Genomic DNA, 17,317 nt, shown 5'->3' on the forward strand with positions numbered 1-17,317 from the left:
GCTGTCTTACATGGGCACAGTCTGTGGTGCCCCAAACAATTACAATAGTAACATCAAAGATCATTGATAACAGATCATCAAAACAGATATAATAATAATGAAAAAGTTGAAACATTGTGAAAACTACCAAGATGTGACACAGAGACATGAAGTGAGCACATGCTGTTTGGAAAAATGACACTGATAGACTTGCTTAATGCAGGGTTGCCACAAATCTTCCATTTGTAAAAAAAACACAATAATCTGTGAAATGTAATAAAGTAAAACACAATTAGAGGTATGCCTGTGTTTTTTAAACTGTGGCAAAATGTACACAGCATATTTACTATTTTAACCATTAAATGCATGTTTAGTAGCATTAAGTACATTCACATTGTTGTACAACTATCTCCATCATCCATTTCCAGAACTTTTTCTTCTTCTTAAACTGTACTCATTAAATAACTTTCCATTCTCCCCTCCCCGCAGCTCCTAGCAACCACCGTTCTACTTTCTGCCTCTGTGAACTTGACTATTCAAGGTACCTCACGTAAGTGGAAGCATATAGTATTTGTCTTTTTGTTACCAGCTTCTTTCACTTAGCATAACGTCCTCAAGTTTCATTCATTTTGTAGCATGTGTCAGAACCTCCTTCCTTATTAAGGTTGAATAATATTCCCTTATATGTATATACCACATTTTGTTTATCCATTCACCTGTCAATGGACACAGGGTTGTTTCCACCTTTTGGTTTTTGTGAATAATGCTGCTATAAACATTGGTATACAAAACTAGTACATCTTTAACAGTTTCTGCCTCTTTTAATAATCATGACATGTTCCCTTCACAAAAGGAAGCTGTAGTGAACTGACAGGAAAGGCATAGTACTCTTACTAATTACTGTGAACATAGTAAATATTAAAAATCACAAATCAGGACTTCCACTTCTGGGAAGATGGAGTATACCTACTTTTTCCTATTCCTCCTACCAAATACAACTAAAAAACCCCAGACATTACATATAAAACAAGTGTAAGATGACCCTGAAAGGTAAAGAGTAGAAGGCAAACTGGCTAGGGCCTTAGGACTCAAGGAGCAATGCAGATGTGGAGAGGGTGGAGTTTAGGGGGTGGCTGCAGAAGGGCAACATGAGAGATCCTTGTGGTGAGAACACTATTCTGTATCTGGATTGTATCAATGTCAGTATCCTGGTTATCACATTGTACTACAGTGCAGCAAACTGTTACTGTTGGGGCAAACTGAGTAAGAGGTATATATAAATATATAATTATCTCAAAATAAAAATTTAAATCAGGCTGAGTGTGGTGGCTCGGGCCTGTAATCCTAGCACTTTGGGAGGCCGAGGTAGGAAGATTGCTTGAGCCAGGAGTTTGGGACCAGCCTGGGCAAGATGGTGAGACTTTGTCTCTCACACACAAAAAAAAAAAATTAAATCACAAATCAAAAATCCAAGAAACCAGAGGTTTCTCCATAGCTGCATTTTCCATATAACTTCACATTACTTTTCAGTTAGACACTGGAGTCCCCTTATACTAGAAAGAACTTTGGAATCATTCCCAAGGCCTAGTTTTTTATCCAGGCCGTTCTACATTCGCTTTCTAAATCTCATCTATCACTGAAGTTCTTGGAAGCAGCAACTTAAATAGACACAATTTTTACAGCTAAAAGGCATTCCATGGACTGTACTATGACTCATTGTGTTATGAAAAGCAAGTAAAAATCTGTCCAGTTACTTTCTGTGAGGTGAATGGTCATCTTTGGTTATCTCTAATAAAAGTCTTAAATAGACATGGAAGCCCAGGGCACCTCTTCTCAGTGTTCACATAGAGGGATTGTTAAGCATAAGCTGCCAGGCAAAAACACTGAGTGATTTGACACAAAAGTGAGGCAAAGAAGCATTATACTTCGAGGGAATTGGTCTGGCCTAAGGAAAGCACAGTCATACTCTGCCTCCAGAAGACGCTTAGTCTTGCCTTCCACAGAGAGTTGTGCCACCCAAGAGAGAACTCATATGTAGATCCTAATGTTCAGAAGATTAAAAAAGAATGAGTACTGCACTCAGTGTAAATGCTTAGGTATATGACAGACATTGAAGGAGTAGAATGTGTCTCTAATTATTGAGAAAGAAAACAACAAATTCCTCTGATATGCAAAGGGGAGAGGTGGTCAGAAATTGCTTGTCTGCCACATTTTCCAACAAAAAGGTTCAAGTCAAGATCAAGTCATGATGCCAGATCCAAAGTGTACAAAAAGTATGGCTGGGTTCACATCAACTGTTTTCAGAAAAATTCTTTTTTTTTTTTTTTTTTTTTAAGAGAGGGTCTTGCTCTATGGCCCAGGCTGTAGTGAAGGAGTGTGATCATGGCTCACAGTAACCTCAAACTCCTGGGCTCACACAATTCTCCCACCTCAGCCTCCTGAGTAGCTTGCACTATAGGCATACACCACCACACCCAGTGAATGTTTTTAGAGACAGGAGCTCGCCATTTTGCTCAGGCTGGTCTCAAACTTCTGGGCTCAAGTGATCCTCCCACCTCAGCCTCCCAAAGTGCTGGAATTACAAGTGTGAGCCACCATGCCCAGCAGTTTTCAGAAACATTCTTCAGCATCAATAGTACCATCTATAGACTACAAATTTCATTAATCCTATTAAATAAATAAAAATCACAATGTTCCCTTTTGTAGAACCAATAAAACACAAAACATGCTACTCAAAATTGGATTTGAGGTGCAATGGGGAAGTTTACTGTCTTCTTTTAATTCCAGTTTAACAAATCTTACCTCCCCACAGTGTTTCTTGGCCAGTTCTTCTAGGCGAGATTTTAATAAATTAACACTTTCATTTGATAGACCTTTGGCATTTTTTAACTCTATTTCAGGAACTCTGGAAAAGGCAAAAAAAAAAAAGAGTTACTCCAGAAAGTATAGCCTGCTTGCATTAATATTTGCTAAATTGAAAGCACTCTGGGCCCGAGGCCCTAAATCTCAAAGGGACTTCAACCATATCCCTGCAACTCCAGTTGACACAGTGGAGTCACCTGCATCCTACAGGGAAGAAGTGGGCTGGCCAAAGCCTTCTGTCTGGGCTGTCAGACTTACTGGGCTTGACCCCTGTATCTAATTTCAGCTTTACAATCTGATTAAAATTTCCCAACATCAATTACTATTTATTTCCTATGATTTGCCCTGGATCCCTAACTCTGAGTTCTTCGCCTTAAAAACAAAACAAAACAAAACAAATCATTCCAGTTCTGCAGCTGACTCTAGCCTAGTAACTTAACCGTGTGCTCCTGTGTATGGTAATTCTCCACCCTAGCTTGCGGCCAGTGAGAATTAACCTAGCTCTGATAGCTCACTGGCAAGGCCAAGTGCTCTGCACTCAGGTGCGCTCTAGCATAAAGCAGGACAAGAATAACTAGGTGAGATGGAGCCCTGGTGATCCCTCTAGCATTTCCACAACGCACTGCTGCATCCCAATCACTCATTCTGATCAAAACAAGGTGGAAATGCTCACTTCTTGTGTATAAATACATCTAGTCACGCACACTCTCTGCAACTCTGCCTAGAGCTCATCTAAGTCAACATTTTCAACTCAAGGACATTACACAACCAGCCCTCGGGTTTCATTTTATTACCAACCAATAAATATCCAATAACAACTCTCTGAGATTAAATAGGAGTTACTTAATTTTACTGAAGAGATGATGACTCATCACTTTTTTACCAAGCATTTCTGAGTAATTCATGGCATTTAACCCCGTGAAGTCTTGAGTATGCACTTATCCATGCGTTCTCTCAATACTGCAGTATGATAGGGTGCTATGATCATTATCTATTTCTATAGATAGAAATCTGAGAGAAAGTAGTCTATATGAGGGAAAGAATACAAAAACAAACCATACAGTCCTGAGTCTATGTATGGAATCCCGGGTTAGATTCCTCCCCAAAGAGCTGAGATGGGGCTGAAATTTCTAGAATTCCTCCCCAAAGGTCTGGGATGGGGCTGAAATTTCCAGAATTCCAGAATCTAACCCGGGAGTCTCTCTCTCACAGTGACATCCAGGAATATTCTGCAGAAAAGCAATGTTTTCCTGTACCATATTCAAAAGGATAAGAATATTGCCCCAAATTAAGCTTTTTGTCATAATTAAAAAAATAAATAATCATAATATAGCAATATTAACAGAATGGTGAAAAATTCATCAATGACGCTAATTAAACTTCAAAAACAATTCTAATGTTCTCTTTATTTCCTTGCCATATAATTCATAGTTTATGTAGCTGATATTATGTTTGCTTTTTAACTTTTTATAAGCATTTCCATGTTAAAAACAATCATCCCATAATATTTTTATCAAGTGGACACATTAAGATTTACCTGAACACTTATCTAGTGCCATGATTCTTGACCAGGGGTGATTTTGGCCCGGGGGATATCTGTCAACATTTGGAGACTTTTTTTGGTTGCTACAACCTGGGGAGAAATGTACTCCCGATATCTAGCAGACAGAGGTCAGGGATGCTACTAAATATCCCACGATGCCCAGGAAGGCCCCCACAACAAAGAGTTATCTGCCAACATGTCAGTAGTGCCAAGGTGGAGAAACCTCGCTCTAGTGTTTGACATTTAGATTGCTTCCAATTTCTCTACTTTCACAAATAATGCTATAATTAATATTTTAGCACTTATGTATGTATAACATTATAGCACATAACTTTTTATTTATTTTGATTTTTCAAGAATAAACACTTTGAATTCTTGAGGCTATGGTATAATAAAAAAATATATATTTGATCTTTGACCCCTGTTCCTGGCACAGAGATCCTATCACCCTTGGAATTTCCTGAGCAACAGGGGTGACAGAAGCATCTTATGTTTTTCATAACAAACCCCTTCCAACCATACCGGAGTTAGTGCTCATGAGGGAACTCTGGTCAGTACTTGGATAGCTTCAGGATCAGGACTGGTCACCAGAAAAACCAAGCCTTGATTACAAGGTGAGAAATTTCAGCCCCATCCTAAATCTTTGGGTAGGAGTAGGGGGCTGAAGATCAAGTTCAATCACCAGTGGCCAAAGATTAATAAAATTAATCAATCATCTCTACATAATGAAACCTCCATAAAAACCCCTAAATGACAGGGTTCAGGGAGATTCTTGGTTGAAGAATACAGGGAGGTGCTGGGAGGGTGCCATGCCTGGAGAGGGTATGGGAGCTCTGTGCCTTTTCCCACACACCTTACCCTTCATAATTCTTCCATGTGGCTATTCTGGAGCCATATCCTTTATGACAAACTGGTAAATGTAACTCACAGAAACTGAGTTCTGTGACGCATTCTAGCAATTATCGCAACTTAGGAGGGGGTGGTGGAAACCCCTAAATTTATAGCCAGTTATAAATACTGGCTATAAATTATCAGAAGTACTGGGACTTGCAACTAGTGTCAGAAATGGAGGCAATCTTGTAGAATTGAGTCCTTAATCTGTGGGGTCTTTGCTAACTACAGATAGTTTCAGAATTGAACTGAACTACTGGACACCCACATGGTATCAGAAAAGGCATCATGTATTTGGTGTCAGGAAAAAAAAAAACCTAGAGAGGCACTGTCTTAATTTCCTTTCATAAATTTTTAATTATCTTTTTTCATTAATGTTTTATAATTAATGTTTCGTTAACGAATATTTTTATAGTATGTATAGTATACCTACTCTAATACTCTCAGGACAGTTTTGGGGGCCAAGAATGGTTACTGACTTCAAGGAGCTCAATTTTGACCTATCTGTCTTTTCATATCCTCCCCATCACTTCTTAGGATAATAAATTCCATAAATTTACCACCCACTGTATAAAGCAGAGTTTCCTTTTACTTGTCCCTTTCCATCTCAAAAACCTTCACTGGTTCCCCATACAATAAGTTCAAACTACTTAACCCCATCCAGGCCAACCTGCCTTTCCATGTGGGATGTGTGGGGAAAGATTACACCAAATAGACATGCTTAAGTGCTGATGGCTAACACTTTGGCTCTAACTAGTGATTCTCAACCAGAGGTAACATCACCTTCAGAGGGAGTTTGGAAATATGTAGGTTATTTGGTTGTTTCAATGCCTGGAGGACACTCGTGGCATTGGTAGGTGGGGGCCAGGGATGCTAAACGTACTGCAGTGCACAGCACAGCCCTGCACGATGGACACTCGCCAGCAGTGCCCCACTGAGAGGCAGGACAGCTCCAAATATTCTCCCTCACTCTAGGCAGCGAAAGGTCATCTCAGGCACAGACTTGCTGAATTTCTAATACCAGCCACACTCTAACTATGCAAGTGCTTTCAACAGTCACCATGCCTTTATTGTTTTCTTCCAAATTTTTCCTCTTCCTAACTTATGAAGAAATAAAGTTAACATATCAGAGGAAGCAAAATAGTCATTGGGCAAATATAAGTATCTGTAGTGACAATTCTATTACTATGAACAGGCTTAAAATGAGACAGGTTTCATGAAAACATCTATTGCTGATGTAGTTTTGTTGAAATATAGGAAATGAAATTTTATGTGGAATGGGAGCAGGAAGGAGAAAATACTACTAATTTCAATCTGTTTCTATGTTGTCAAAACAGAAAACTGAAACCACGTCAAAGCTATTTACAAATGTACTCACACATCTGGATAGGTAGGTGGGCATTTAACCCTCAAATCCACTTTTACATATACTTCTTCACCAGTTAGGCCTTGAGGGTACAAAACTAAATTGATTTCAGGGGGCTCTTTGACCTAAAAGAGGAAAAACAAAACAAATTTTTTTCATAGCTGTGGAGCCAATCATTAATGATTAAGATGGTCATTTTAGATCAAAAGTTCTACTTTAAAAATATTTGTAATTATATTTTACATCGATAATCTGGCATACTTTCCAAAAGCATGATTTAAAAACAAAACCTGAGCCAGAGAAAATGCATTTTCCTTTTTTAAGTTATCTCAGGAATGAACCAAAATGTTCCACTCAGCTTCCATTTGTTCAGATGTTACCGAGTTATTATGCCTGGGTGCTCTCCTGGAAGCTGGGAGTGCAGGGGTAAATTTAGACAGACACAGTCCCAACCAGCTGATACAAACTAGAAGATGAGTGATTTCAAATAGTGATGAGCGCTGTAAAGAAAGCAGAGTAGAGGGATATAGTGGTGGGCGAGGAGAAGATATCTGGACAGGTAGGTCAGGGAAGGACTCTGCGAGCAGGGGAGATTTGAATTGAGATCTGAATACTGAGATATTAACAAATGAAAACTCTTGACAATGAGAGAATTGCATGTGTTTTCAATCAACTGCTTTTCACCAAATCACCAAATACCCTTGTTCTTCAATTTAGATACACTTTTTCCAAAGTGGATTTGAAGTAGTTCATATTATATGTATATAATGAAAAAGGGGAGTCTGAGAGAAAAAACAATGGCTGAGCACTCCCATGGCCCAGGCACCTTACCAACTTTGCAAGGCAGGTGCCATCTCCATTTTACAGATACAGAAGCTCAGGCTCAGGGAGTTGTACATTCTTGCCTACAGATACAAAGGGACAGAGCTGGGATTCAAACCCAGCCTTGACTCCAAACCCTGTCTCCTCCCATAAGCCACTCTTTTATTATGCCATCCTAAGTTGCTGGGATTGAGCCTTGATTTTTTTCTCTGAATGTCCTGGCAGGCAGGGCAAAAAGAGAAACATGGTATCATCAGAAAAGAGAAAGCCTAAAAATTATTTTAGGGAAGCAAAGTACTTAGCAATACTAAATTCTAACAGAAATTTATAATGTGAACCTTACAAGGAGTACCATATAATAAACACTGTACTCTTCTACTATGTGTACAAAATTTGTAAGATCAGTTCTTATATGGCTTTATAATAATCCTTGATAAATGTGTGGGTCCTTCCATAAAGCATAATTCTGCGAATGTGGTCCTGGGGAGGGTTAAGCACTCTTTGGTCCACAGGCCTTTCATCCACTCATTCACCCATCACACATCCATCACCCACATTTGTTAAGCACTGACTCTGTGTCAGGCACCGTGCTTAGTCCACAAAGGTAAGAACACAAATATGGTTCCAGCTCTCATGGAACTTCAGTCTGATGGGGGAAAACAAACACAATAAACACATAAGTACAAGTTTAGAGAGTGCCATTGAAGAGATGACGTGGTGCTCTCCTCAGCAAATGACTTGGGGTGTGAGGGTATATACTTAAATGTGGTTATCAAAGAAGAACTATCTGAGGATGTAGCATTGAAGCTGAGACAAGCCAAGAGACCAAGCATTCCAGACAAGGAAAAAAAGAGACAATTATTTCATTAGTAACAATTTTTGAAAGTTTTTTGTTTGTTTTACCAGACACTGGGCTTGTAGGAATGGCGTTTCAAATGAGTGGAAGACACTGAAAAATTCAATTGCCTATATTTGTCTAGCTGCCTAGCTGGAGGAGGAGGGATGCACACGGGGAGGTGGCCTAGGCCCATACTTCCATGGAACGAAGAACTTAAAAAAAAAACCTACTTATATCTTTATTTGATGAAAATTTAAAAACGAAGTTATGAACAAGTTAAAAGTAAACTTTGATGAATTTGGTTTTTAGTAACATTGGAACAGAGGGGGAAAAAAACCCTACAAGGACCATAAAACAAAAAAATAGGTCATTTTGACTCTATCAACATTTTTTAAATCACATAAATTACATACATAAGTGCATATGATTAGGAGAAAAATATATGCATTATATGACCCAAAATGCTAATTTTCTTAAGATATTTAGCTCTTACACATAAACAACAAAATGGACCACAGAGTAGAAAAATAAACCAAAGAGTATAAGCAGTTCACAGAAAAAGAAAAATCAATGGTTTGTAAACAAAGGTGTTCTAGATAATTTATAAATAAATAAAAATTAAAATGAGATATGTTTCATTTATGTGGCAAAGATGAAAAAGTCTAACATATATAGTATTGTTGAAGATAAAGGAAAACAAACACCACCATACACTACTGGGGGATCTAGGGATTGAAGGAAGTTTTTTGGAGGGATGTTTCCAAAAGCTATCAAATTATAAATGAGCAGACCTTTTGCTGTTGTGGAAAGCTAGCCAAAATAAGTTAGTAATTTGTAACTATCTATAAATTATAGATACTTTAAACTAGCAGTGTCCAAACTTTTACAAATGCAAAAGTTTTTAGCATGCACTGCAAAATGTTATTTATAAATGATATACATATGCTACTAAACTGAAATTTATATTACAACACATCCCCACTAAAAGAAGTTGAAAAAAAAATCTAATCTGAATTTACTGGCAGCAAATTTAGCCTGAACTGACATGAGGTTAGTAACAGTGTTTATCTGTTCAGTGTGAAATTTGAGTATTTCTATGTTTCATTGTGTTTGATTTTTGATGCTGCCCCAGACACTGAGGAAGGTATTAGGTAATGTGTGGAATGTGCACACATAAACATGAACAGAAGCACTTCTAAATTCTGAAACCCATCAAGTCTGAAGAGTTTTGGATAAAGGGCTGGGCATGGTGGCTCACACCTGTAATCCCAGCACTTTGGGAGGTGAGGCGGGAGGATCACTTGAGGTCAGGAGTTCGAGACCAGCCTGGCCAACATAATGAAACTCTGTCTCTACTAAAAATACAAAAATTAGCCAGGTGTGGAGGCGGGCACCCGTAATCCCAGCTGCTCGGGAGGCTGAGGCACAAGAATCGCTTGAACTTGGGAGGTGGAGGTTGCAGTGAGCCGAGATTGCACCACCGCACTCCAGCCTGGGCGACAGAGAGAAATTCATTCTCAATAAAGAGTTTCGAATAAAGGATTTTGGACTTGCATCACTTTTCCCTGGCAAATAGCAGGTGATAATAAGTGCTTGTTGAATGACTAAACTCTGATTCATCCTTGAGTCCATCAATTATTTGCCTGCCAGGCCTATGAATGTGTTGAGGCCATTTGCCCTGTGTACAATAGGCCACAGACAGTTATTTAAATTCTTCTGCCTGCCTTTATATATAGTTTTTGCTTTGGTTTGTCTAGTATTCCATCTTGTTATGAAAGCCACCAGCTATAAATTCTTGGGGTTATCAATATCCCTAACTAAAAGAAGTTGCTTTTTCTCTTCCATTTTTCTGCAGCCCTAGGAGCAGACAACTAAGCTTGTATAAAGTAAACAAACTACTTCAGAATGAAGACTTAGGGGCTTCGTGTTGAGTCCCGTGTACACTTTGAGACACCTATTTTGGCTGCTTCTTGGGCCTACTTCCTGATTCTCAAGGTTTGGGAACATAGAAGTTGCCCAGTCACCAACTTCTCTGTCATGTTAGGGGGAATAATTTATATTTTTACTATTTCAGGTTAAAAATAACTTCATATTATTAAGCGTTAGAAAAGTAAGCTCCCTGAGGGCAAGGATTTTTGTCTGTTTTGCCCACAGCTGTATTCCTAATGCCTAAAACAAGTATTTAATGAAGGAAGAAGCACCCTGAGTTTGAGAGAGAATATTTTGCCCTGATAGCTCCAGAAGATGGTATTTCTTGAGGAAATCCTGGATGTGTAGATAAAGCAGATATTGTGAAATGCCAGAGTTAAAAGCAGATGAAGAGGCCAGGCACGGTGGCCCACACCTGTAATCCCAGCACTTTCAGAGGCCAAGGTGAGAGGATTGCATGAGCTCAGGAACTTGATACCAGCCGGGGCAACAGAGCAAGACTCTGTCTCTACAAAAAATTAAAAAAATTAACCACGTGTAGTGGCATGTGCCTGTAGTCCCAGCTACTTGACAGGCTGAGGCAGAAGGATTGCTTGAGAATAGGCTGCAGTGAGCCGTGATCATGCCCCTGCACTCCAGCCTGGGCGACAGAGCAAGACCCTGTCTCGAAAAGAGAAAAAAAAAAAGCAGATGAAGTTAGAAGTATGTTTTAAATGATAATATGATAATATTCAGAAATAGTTTGGTAGATCAACTCTTCAAGGATGGGGAAAAAACTGTCAGTATAAATACTTTATAACGTGCCTTAATTTCCAGACAAAAAGGCAAAATAATATTTTAAACAAAATGCTATTTTAAAAGGTCTAGAGCTAGAGCAAGCTGGTCCAACCCGAGGCCCATGGGCCGCTTTGAATGTGGCCCAACACACATTCCTAAACTTTCTTAAAACATTGAGTTTTTTTGCGATTTTTTTTTTTTTAGGTCATCAGTTCTCGTTAGTGTTAGTGTATTTTGTGTGTGGCCCAGGGAAGCCAAAAGATTGGACACTCCTTCTCCAGACTCAGTCTAGAACCCTCTCTCCACTACAGCTAAGATGAATATGTGCTATATTCTGAGCTAAATGTCTTAGAGGAAGGTGCAGAGGTATGGAAAGTTCCTCCGTACCGGAAAACACAGTGAGGATGCCTGGGGAGTACAGCTGGAATTATGTGGCGTGCAGATTTGAATGCATGAATGAGACTTGAGAATTCTGATTGAGGACGTAAGGCCTGTGCGAGCGCCCAAAAACCGTTCTCAGAACAAAGTAGCAACGGGCGCGTATGAATGTGCTGTTGTATCATCCGCGAGAGCTTTCAGAGTGGAAAAAGGACAAGGTTGGAAGGAGGCAGTTATGTAATGGGATGTAGGCAGGAATAAGAAGCAGTGCCAGGTAAGAGAGAGGAATCCTGGGGGATTCCTCTGGGGAAATCATGGGGAAAGGGCTGTAGAAGAATTCGGCCTAGGTGGGGTTCTGGAGACCAGCTGCAGGTGCAAGGACTAAAGTGAGCATGGGTGGAACCTGAGGGATGAAAAGACTGCAGGATCCTAAAGGGTCGGCCCAATCTGGAGGTGTCCGGGCTTTGGCCCAGGGCCCAGGGAGGCCAGGGCACGCCAGCCCGGGCCTGACAAGCCACGTTCCTACCGGTCCGCAAGCGTCCGGCCGCAGGTCTTGAAAGTCAGCGCCGTAGATGGCCTCCAGGGCCTGTAGCTCGTGGTCCTGTCGTTGCGGGTAGCTCTCCGGAGGCTCGTCCGGACCGCGCCCGGGGGCCCCACGGCCCCCAGCCATGGCAGCGCTGCGCCCAAGGCAGGGCGGCCTTGCCTGGGCGGCGGTGGGCCCCCGGCAGCCTGCGGGGCGGGGCTCCGCGCTGCGGACGGGCTGTGGGCGGGGCTCCGCGCTGGAAACGGGCTCGTGGGCGGGGCTCCGGGCTGGGACGGGCTCGTGGGCGGGGTTCCGCTCCGGGGACGGGCTGTGGGCGGGACTCCGCGCGGGAGACGGACTCGTGGGCGGGGCTCGGCGCTGCCGGGCGGGGCTAGGCTCGCGGGACTGGCCGTGGGCGGGGCTCCGCGCCGGGCGCTAGCTCCGCAGGCTCCAGAAGCCCAGGCGAAGGAAGAAGGCAGGGGGACAGCTTTGCCCACATCCTGCTGGGGGAAGGGGAACAAAGGAACTCCACGAACCTAAGAAATGAATCACACAGATAGGAATGAAAACGCCATATTGTATAGTTTTCACGAAACAAGTATCTTTAACAGAAGTGCTTGCTGGAACTTCTCCATCCTGGCATGGCTAGTGCGGGAAACTTTTTTTTTTGGCAGAGTTTCGGCTCTTGTTCCCCAGGCTGGAGTGCAGTGGCGCGATCTCGGCTCACTGCAACCTCCGCCTCCCGGGTTCACGCGATTCTCCCGCCTCAGCCTCCAGAGTAGCTGGGACTACAGGCGAGCACCACCACGCCCGGCAAATTTTTCTATTTTTAGTAGAGATGGTGTTTCACCATGTTGGCCAAGATGTTCTCGATCTCCTGACCTTGTGATCCGCCCGCCTCGGCCTCCCAAAGTGCTGGGATTACAGGCATGAGCCACCGCGCCCGGCCAGGAAACTCTTAAAGGGCAGACGTCGATGGGTTCTGAAGTCACTTCTAGTTTCACCTTGTACCTTCCCAGAACAAGACTACTGGGAGTAAAAATTGTGACCCCCCCCCACCGTCCTTCCTCCCACTTTAGTACCCCCAAACTTATTCTCTGAGCCACAGATTCAACACCCTTATTATGTTCTCTGTCCCTACATTCCCCAGCTTTGGGGATCTCCACTACCACCTTGCAAATTCAACTGAAAACTGTCTTTCCACTCAGGCATCTTTATGAGCTACCTTCCCATGAAGAGAATTATGTTCCCTTCCCAGTTCACTCAGTGTGAATTTAGGGAGTCTTTGTGTTATATCCTGCCTCAAGTCGTCGTTTTTCAAGTTTATAAAATAGCCTGCCTACCCAGACATTGTTATTGCACTTCATCTTCAGTAACTTACTAATGCTACATGTCCATTTAGAATAATCCTATTGTACTAACCCAAGTTAGGTTTAAGTGACGTTTCTTCTGTCTACCTTGCTTACTCCTCCACTGTTCACTAAATAATGATTGTGTAAATTCCTTGCTGCCATCTATCCACTCAGTTCTGGCCAGATAACACAAATGCACTAGCTTGACCCAAGGCCAATTTAAATCATCATCTTCCCTCTGCTGGAGACCTGTTCCTTCTCCAGTGATCTCTGACTAGGCAAATGGCACCATCCAACTGAGTGTGATTCTGAATTCCCTTTCTCTCAACTCACATCCAAATAGTCACCACTTCTTCTGTCCATCCACTACACTCTAACCCATTGCCACTAACTTAGTTCAGGCTACTGTCACCAATTCCGTGGGTTACTTCAATAGCTCTCTTAGTCACTGTCTTCATTCTTGCCCCACATTAAGCTATTCTTCCTATTGCAGCCAGAGTAATGTTTCTAAATTGCAAATATGGCCATTGCACTCTAATCCTTAAAATTATTCCATTTCTCTATTGGTCTTTAAAAAAAATTTTTTAAACCTATATTTATGAAAATGTCAAACATACTTAGAAGTAAACTCCTCTGTACTCATCATCCAGGTTCAACAACTATAGATATTTTGTCAATTTTATTTCATCTCTTCTCTCCATCCCTCAGGAGTGTTTTTTTAAATCTCAATCATATCATTTTAAAAAATAAATACCTAAGTATATATCTCTAACTAGAAAAGGAACCAACATAACATATTACTACCCTTATACCCTAAAAATGTAACCATTTGGCCAGGTACAGTGGCTCACACCTGTAATCCCAGCATAAGATGGAGGATCACTTGAGGCCAGGAGTTTGAGACCAGCCTAGGCAACATAGCGAGGCCCCATCTCTACAAAAAATAAAATAAAAAATTAGCTGGACAAGGTGACATGTAGTCCCACCCTCAGGAGGCTGAGTGGGAGGATTGCTTGAGCCCAGGAGTCCAAGGCTGCAGTAAGCTATGATTGCACCACTGCACTCCAATCTGGGCAACAGAGTAAGACCTTGTCTCTTAAAAAAAAATTAACAATTTCTTAGCATCATTTAATACCTAATCTATGTTCAAATATTTCCATTGTGTAAAATTAGAATCTATACTGGATGCTGGACCTATAAAAGATGTAATTAAAACAAACAGCAAAATTTGAAAGGAGTCTGTGGATTATATGGCAGTATTATACCACTGTTGATTTCTTGACTTTGTTATACTGTTGTCATGTAGAAAAGTGTCTTCCTTATTAGGAAATTTCCAGTGCAGCATTAAGGGGGCAGTGACGTATTAAATATGCAGTTAGCTCCCAAATGATTTAGGAAAAAGAAGAGAGATGATGCTAAATCAAATGTAGAATGTTGAACATTGGAGAATTTAGGTGAAGGATATATGAGAGCTCTTTGAATGACTCTTGAAAATTTTATGTAAGTTGGAAATTATTTTAAAGTCAAAGTTCAAAGCAAAAAAAAATAAGAAACTGTCAAAGTGTTTTCCAAAGTGGTTGTAGCATTTTATATTCCCATCAGTTTATGGGAGTTCCAGTTGTTCTACCTCTTTGCCAGTAATTGGTATTGTAATGTTTTTAATCTTAAACATAGTAATTGGTGCTAAGTAGTATCTCAGTGTGTCTTAACTTGCATTATCCTAATGATTAATGATGTTGGGCATCTTTTCATGTGATTATTTTCCATTCATATATCTTCTGTCTTCTGTTTTTGTTCACATCTTTGGTGCATTTTAAAAATTTTGTTTTTGTTTTCTTATTAACTTTTGAGAAATATTTATATATTCTGGACATGTCTTTTTTTTTTTTTGAGATGGAATCTCGCTCTGTCACCCAGGCTGGAGTACAGTGGTGCGATCGCAGCTCACTGCAACCTCTGCCTCCCGGGTTCAAGCAGTTCTCCTGCCTCAGCCTCCTGAGTAGCTGGGATTACAGGCATATGCCACCACGCCCAGCTAATTTTTGTATTTTTAGTAGTGACGGGGTTTCACTATGTTGGCCAGGATGGTCTTGAACTCCTGACCTCGTGATCTGCTCGCCTCAGCCTCCCAAAGTGCTGGAATTACAGGTGTGGGCCACTGCGCCAGGCCGAACATGTCTTTTATCAGATATGTGACAGGCAAAAATATTCACCCAGTCTGTGGCTTGCTTTTTCATTCTCTTAACTGTATTTCAAAGAGCATGTTTCTTACTTTAGAGGACATTTAATTTGTCATTTTTTTCTTACATGAATTATGTTTTTTAGTCATATCTAAGAAATATTTGCCTATCCCAAGGCCAAAAAGGTTTTCTTCGATGTCTTCATCTAGACAGTGTTAGATTTTACCTTTTGGCCTATCATCCATTTTAGTTAAAAACTTAAGCATATACCTATTATATGAAACAGCAATTCCATCCCAGGCATTTACCCAAGAGAAACAAAAGCATATGTCCATACAATGACTTGTATGTAAATATTCATAGCACCTTAATTTGTAATATCCCCAAACTGGAAACAAATCAAATGCCCATCAACACAAGATGGACATATTGAGGTATAAACAAATTGAGGTATATCAATACAATAAATACTATTCAGCAATAAAAAGAAATACATTATAGATACAGCAACAACATAGACAAACTCAAAATAATTATGCTGAATCAAAGAAGGCAGACATAGAGTACATACTACATAATTCCATTTATATAAAATTCTGAAAAATACAAATTTGGTAACAGAAAGAAGATAAGTGGTTGCCTGGGGATAGGGAGGACATAGAAGAGCCAGGTGGAGGGATTAAAGAGGAACAAGAAGAAACTCTTGGGAGTGATGTCTGTATACATTCATTATTTTGATTGTGGTGATCATGTCATAAGTATATGCATATATCAAAACTTATCAAACTGTACAATTTAAATATATGCAATGTGTTACATGTCTATTATACCTTAATAAACTGTTAAATGAAAAAAGCAAAAGGTCATTTTTTTGTTTTGTTTTGTTTACAGTGGTTTGTTTGAATCAAAATTCAAACAAGGTCCACACATTGCATTTGGTTGCTGTATGTGCAATACAGGGTTAACTAAGCAGGCTTGGGATGTAAAAAACTCCGTATATTTCAAAGAAAAGATTGGCCCTTGACTGGCTCCTGGGAGATAACCTGTAAGTCCTTGAGACATTCTGCCTCATAAGAATGTCTTTGTATACTTGAGGTTCACAAACTAACTCATCAGGACACCCCAACATTTCCTTATTCTCCAAGTACTTCCTAAACCTTTAGATCAGTCTTCCGAAGACGAGTCTCTAATCCTATGTCCTCCTTGCTCCCCCAAACTACATCTCCCGGTCTTGCTGCTTGCCCTTGATGTTCCAAAGAGAAGCTCTCAGATTTTGGTCACTGTTTCCCAAATTTTAAAACTACAATCCCTTTCCCCTTCATTCTTGAAGGATATTTTCATTGAATATAGAATTCTGGGCCAACGGTTATTTTCTTTCAGTACTTGAAAAGTGTGCCATTTCTCTCTGACCTACATGGTTTCAGTGAGAAATCTGTTATCATTCACATTGTTTTCCCACTAAAGGTAATGTGGCACTCCTCTTTGGCTACTTTCAAGATAGTTTTTTTGTTGTTGTTTTGTTTTGTTTTGTTTTTGTTTTTGTTTTTGTTTTGAGACGGAGTCTTGCTCTGTTGCCCAGGCTGGAGTGCAGTGGTGCAGGCTGGAGTGCAGTGGTGTGATCTTGGCTCACTGCAACCTCCGCCTCCTGGGTTCAAGCAATTCTCCTGCCTCAGCCTCCTGAGTAGCTGGGACAACAGGCGCACACTGCCCCACCTGGCTAATTTTTTTTTTTTTTTTTTTGTATTTTAGTAGAGACGGGGTTTCACCGTGTTGCCCAGGCTGGTCTCAAACTCCAGAGCTCAGGCAATCCCCCCACCTTGGCCTCCCAAAGTGCTGGAATTACAGGCAGGAGCCACCGCACCCAGCCCTCAAGATAG

The 17,317-nt window shown here is 40.8% G+C and overlaps 1 protein-coding gene across 5 annotated transcripts in view; it reads right to left on the reverse strand.

Annotated features, from left to right (window-relative positions):
• Nucleotides 1-12,136, reverse strand: part of EIF2AK4 (eukaryotic translation initiation factor 2 alpha kinase 4) — a 104,780-nt gene extending 92,644 nt beyond the window's left edge. For 4 of the 5 annotated variants that reach the window (XM_058427234.1, XM_032175844.2, XM_032175847.2 and 1 more), the window contains exons 1-3: nt 11,912-12,128; nt 6,654-6,766; nt 2,782-2,884 (exon numbers count right to left, since the gene is read on the reverse strand). In XM_058427234.1, the coding sequence (XP_058283217.1) occupies nt 2,782-2,884; nt 6,654-6,766; nt 11,912-12,055 (360 nt within the window). In that variant the 5' untranslated portion in view covers nt 12,056-12,128. Of the gene's footprint in view, nt 1-2,781; nt 2,885-6,653; nt 6,767-11,911 lie in introns of all 5 variants that reach the window. The other variant, XM_032175842.2, reaches the window with a different exon arrangement.
• Nucleotides 12,137-17,317: the final 5,181 nt, after the last annotated feature.

The sequence above is a fragment of the Hylobates moloch genome, unplaced genomic scaffold (assembly GCF_009828535.3).
Source record: "Hylobates moloch isolate HMO894 unplaced genomic scaffold, HMol_V3 SCAFFOLD_14, whole genome shotgun sequence".
In the NCBI taxonomy this organism is placed as follows: domain Eukaryota; kingdom Metazoa; phylum Chordata; class Mammalia; order Primates; family Hylobatidae; genus Hylobates; species Hylobates moloch.